We start from the raw sequence: 4,686 nt of genomic DNA, 5'->3' as shown, positions 1-4,686 counted from the left end.
CTGCTGTCTGCTGTGTAAGTCACTGATCACAGAGATACCTATGGATCACTCAGATGAGCGACATTGTCCAAAGCATAGGAGCTTCTAGAAATAGTTTTTGCCAGGCCCTTCATATTTTCAAGTTCATAATACTAAAATGAAACTGAAATCAGAAAATTTTAAAACGACCATGAAATCAGGGAAAGTGACAAATCCATAGGCAGCACTCTGTTGCTGAATCAATTAATCTTAGCTTCTAGAAAATATTTAAAAAGTTAAAATCATGAGAAGATAAACACAAAAATGAATTATAAGGTTAACTCCACTAGAGAACTTAAATCTATTATTTATGAGAATCTAGAAACTCTCCCAAGTCCAATTCCAATCTTCCGAGATTCCTCCTCAGCACCCCTAACACAAACTATATAGCTCCATGCACCTCCTACCAATGCAAACTATAGCTAGATGGTTACAAATATGCATCCTCCCATTACTTAATTTTCTCTATGCTGATTTCCTTATTTGTCTTTACTTCTATGCATTCTAGTAATGTGGTTTCCTAACATTATGGATCAGAATTTATCTCAGAAACACTTAAAGAAGTAATTATTTGAAGACTGCACCATGCTTATATCAGTTGAAAATATAAAAGCTTAAGACAGAGAAATGATAAAATAAAACAACTTACATGTTCAGGAGGAGCTGAACTAATATTTGAACTATCTTCTGCAGATAAAAGTAAATGGCAACTTCTGTATCCACAATCATCCTTAGGTAGTGCATTAATACATTTTCCATCACTAAAATTTTCTGGAGAAGGTTTTGGACCCTAAATCATTTCAAATAAGAGAAGACATCAACAAAGAATTCAACCAATCTAACTTAACAAAGCTTTTCTCCACTAGTGGGGTCAGCTATATGGATCAAGACATCATTGCATCATGTCCATGCATTGGGATTGAACAAAGTTTGAGTTGTCACAATCCTAACACAACCCTCCTCGTTTGTCATGGCGTGGACCAGCTTTGTAAACATAGGCCGAGTTAATTAACCAATCTAACATTCACAAAATTTTCAAAACTGAACGAAAATCTAAAATATAAAACTTAGAGGTTAAATTAACCACGAAACTATTAGCTCCCCATGGTCATAAATGCACAATATTGCATGAGAATTCTCACCGAAGCATATTCAAATTGAAAATACAAAAGCAGTCATCAACCCTAAAAGAGGACGGTAACTTCAAATCAAAGCAAACTGGAAATGGCATACTGGTTCGATAATCCACCACACCAAACTGTCTTGTTCCCTTAGACATACACAATAAACAAAAATAAATATAAACAGTAACTAGAAGAGAAATTTCAACCTTCACTTCTTGGTTGTTAGGACTTTGAGAATCCTCTAGAAATTCGTTGGAGCCATCAGCTCTAAGATTCTGAAGCCAATATGGAAGCCAAGCAACATCCTGCAACATGTTTACGTGTTACACACAGCCTCTGGAATTGAAGATATAAAAAATATAAATCGCCGAATGAGTGTTTGAACCGGGGAAAAAAATCTTTTATAGCGTTGATGTATCAACTAATTCAGCTCTTAAACAGAGAGCATAAGGAAAAGAAAAATTCAATAGCAAAAGAGAAATAAACAAAAAAAGCATCCAATTGAAACATGGATAAAATATCGAAGCGAATATGAGGAATTGCTAAAAGAAATTAACATTACACTTTTGAAAAAAAATTGCGGACTAAAGCTAGAAAGCGGATAGGAAAAAAAGACGAAAAAGAAAAAACGAAGATATCACAGAATAGCAAGAGAGGAAAAGGAAGAAGCGAAACCTCGGAGAATTGAGGAGGACGAAGTCCTAGGCTGGCCATGGAAGAATCTCGATTCTGGAAGAAAGTGAGTGAAAGATGCAGACGCTCTTTCTTTGCAGTTGCAGAGCGCGAATAGAATAAAATTTGGCGCCAAAGAAAGAGCGAAACCCGTGAAAACTGAATTTGTTTTTTCTTTGGTCTTCGTTAATATCGCTTTGGGCCTTAAAGTATTGGGCCTTTAGCCCACTTCCTATTGAATCCACATTTTTGCCGCCACAAGCTCCGGCGAACCACTACCGCGTCACTCACCTCTCCGTCGTAGAACATCCAGCCCAACACACCACCCACCACCGTCCTCCAACCTTGCTTCTTCAATTTTTTTTATTTTTTTACTTAAGATAGGAGATTCAAACTCGTAACCTCTTAGATGAGTATGAAGAAACTATATCATTTGAGCTATAATTCATTGACTTGTAAGTCATTAACTACCAATTAACTAACCATTAAATATATATATATTTTTTTATTTAATTTATATTTAGAATAAGCGAATAACATATAATTAAAATAAATTCCCCATTTTTTATGACGTCAGGTACCATATGTTAGGTTAGTTAACTTAAACCCTATACAAGAACCCGAGAACAAACGCCGCCCTCGGCAGCTGGTAGGGTGTAGAAGAAGTGAGAAGAAAAAATGGGAGGAGAGAAGAAGAGAATAGAGAAGCAGAAGAAGAAGTCAAAATCATCAGGGGGCTTCGAATCTCTGAATCTAAACCCCAATGTATTCAAAGCAATCAAACGCAAAGGCTACAAAGTCCCCACTCCAATTCAAAGGAAGACGATGCCTCTCATCCTCTCCGGCCACGACGTCGTCGCCATGGCCCGCACTGGTTCCGGCAAAACGGCAGCGTTTCTTGTCCCAATGCTCCACCGCCTCAACCAGCATGTCCCTCAGTCCGGTGTTAGAGCCCTCATATTGTCCCCTACAAGGGACTTGGCTCTTCAAACCCTAAAATTCACCAAAGAGCTTGGTCACTTCACTGATCTTAGGGTTAGTTTGTTAGTTGGCGGTGACAGCATGGAGAGCCAGTTTGAGGAACTGGCTCAGAGCCCTGACATTATAATTGCCACACCTGGTAGGCTTATGCACCATTTGTCTGAGGTAGATGACATGTCGTTGCGTACCGTTGAGTATGTTGTTTTTGATGAGGCTGATTGTTTGTTTGGGATGGGTTTTGCTGAGCAGTTGCACCAGATTCTTTCGCAGCTCGGCGAGAATCGCCAGACGCTGTTATTTAGCGCTACTATGCCCAGCGCGCTCGCAGAGTTTGCGAAGGCCGGCCTGCGAGATCCTCAGCTTGTGAGGCTTGATTTGGAGACTAAAATTAGCCCTGATTTGAAGACTGTGTTTTTTACTTTGAGACAGGAAGAGAAGTATGCTGCATTGTTGTATTTGGTTAGGGAAAGGATTGGTTCGGATCAGCAGACATTGATTTTTGTATCCACAAAACACCATGTTGAGTTTTTGAATATACTGTTTAGAGAAGAAGGGATTGAACCATCTGTGTGTTATGGTGACATGGATCAAGATGCCCGAAAAATACATGTATCAAGGTTTAGGTCGAGGAAGACGATGCTGTTGATTGTGACAGATGTTGCAGCTCGTGGCATTGATATTCCGTTGCTTGATAATGTTATCAATTGGGACTTCCCACCAAAGCCCAAGATATTCGTTCATCGTGTTGGAAGGGCTGCGAGGGCTGGCCGTACTGGCACTGCTTATTCCTTTGTGACATCGGAGGATATGGCTTACCTATTGGATCTTCATTTGTTTCTGTCGAAGCCGATAAAAGCTGCTCCCACCGAAGAAGAGGTCTTGCAGAATATGACTGGAGTAATGTCGAAAATTGAACAGGCAATGGCAAATGGAGAAACTGTTTATGGCCGATTCCCTCAAACAGTCCTTGACCTTGTTTCAGATAGAGTTAGGGAAATTATTGACACTAATGCAGAATTGGAGTCATTGCAGAGAACCTGTAACAATGCATTCCGTTTATATATGAAGACGAAACCCTTACCATCCAAGGAGTCTATTCGAAGAGTAAAGGATTTGCCACGTGAGGGTCTGCATCCGATGTTCAAGAATGTATTGGAAACTGGGGAGTTAATGGCCCTTGCATTTTCAGAGCATTTGAAAAAGTTTAGGTGAGTATAAGATTATATACAGATTGTCTAATGGCTTGATCATTTTATCAAAAGTTAACTAGATCGTGTAATTTTCAGGCCAAAGCAGACTATCTTGGAAGCTGAAGGGGAAGCAGCTAAATCAAAGCATGTACAGGTAGTTTGTGTTTCCATTAACTTAATTTTTGGTGTGTTGTTTCATGGTTGTTAGTGTCATCTCACACATATTGATATCCATGTTAATGATCATTCATGTTCCATGATATATCATGTATAAGTTTACAATGCCTGTCCCTAGCAAGCCACTAGGAATAATATCTTTGTGATTTTCTGGCTTTCATCATTAGCTAGTTGTCTTACCATATTACCTTGACATTGTAAATGACGCATAATTGCAGGGTCCTTCCGGTCAATGGGTTGATGTGATGAAAAGGAAGAGAGCCATTCATGAGAATATTATAAATTTGGTTCATGAACAGCAGTCTAAAAGTACTGTGGAAAAGGTATGTTGCTATTGCTGTAATTTAGATGTGGACTTCCTAACCTCATTTCCTGATAACCAGCTAAATATTTCTTCTAACTAATTAGAGTCAATATGCTAATTTTATTTCTGCATTTTCTTTTCCAACGCTTGAGGATACATGTATTTTTGCCTCTTGCAGGAGGAAATTCAACCAGAAGATATTCCTTCCACTGGAAAAGGG

At 38.9% G+C, this 4,686-nt stretch overlaps 2 protein-coding genes across 4 annotated transcripts in view; one reads left to right on the top strand and one right to left on the bottom strand.

Annotated features, from left to right (window-relative positions):
• LOC107621230 overlaps positions 1 to 2,072 on the bottom strand; it is an 8,347-nt gene extending 6,275 nt beyond the window's left edge. Inside the window, exons 1-3 of one of the 3 annotated variants that reach the window (XM_021113524.1) lie at positions 1,818 to 2,071; positions 1,349 to 1,447; positions 668 to 808 (exon numbers count right to left, since the gene is read on the bottom strand). In XM_021113524.1, coding sequence (XP_020969183.1) covers positions 668 to 808; positions 1,349 to 1,447; positions 1,818 to 1,856 — 279 coding nt within the window. In that variant the 5' untranslated portion in view covers positions 1,857 to 2,071. Of the gene's footprint in view, positions 1 to 667; positions 809 to 1,348; positions 1,448 to 1,817 lie in introns of all 3 variants that reach the window. The other 2 variants (XM_016323263.2, XM_021113525.1) reach the window with 2 other exon arrangements.
• LOC107622381 (putative DEAD-box ATP-dependent RNA helicase 29) overlaps positions 2,406 to 4,686 on the top strand; it is a gene marked incomplete at its 3' end in the record, with an annotated part of 4,680 nt that continues 2,399 nt past the window's right edge. The window contains 4 exon segments of the mRNA XM_016324254.1: positions 2,406 to 4,003; positions 4,082 to 4,139; positions 4,381 to 4,485; positions 4,645 to 4,686. Coding sequence (XP_016179740.1) covers positions 2,493 to 4,003; positions 4,082 to 4,139; positions 4,381 to 4,485; positions 4,645 to 4,686 — 1,716 coding nt within the window.

This window comes from Arachis ipaensis, chromosome B10, assembly GCF_000816755.2.
Source record: "Arachis ipaensis cultivar K30076 chromosome B10, Araip1.1, whole genome shotgun sequence".
Classification (NCBI taxonomy): Eukaryota; Viridiplantae; Streptophyta; class Magnoliopsida; order Fabales; family Fabaceae; genus Arachis; species Arachis ipaensis.
The sequence above is the reverse complement of the archived record's forward strand: the minus strand, read 5'-3'. Positions and strand labels throughout refer to the sequence as shown.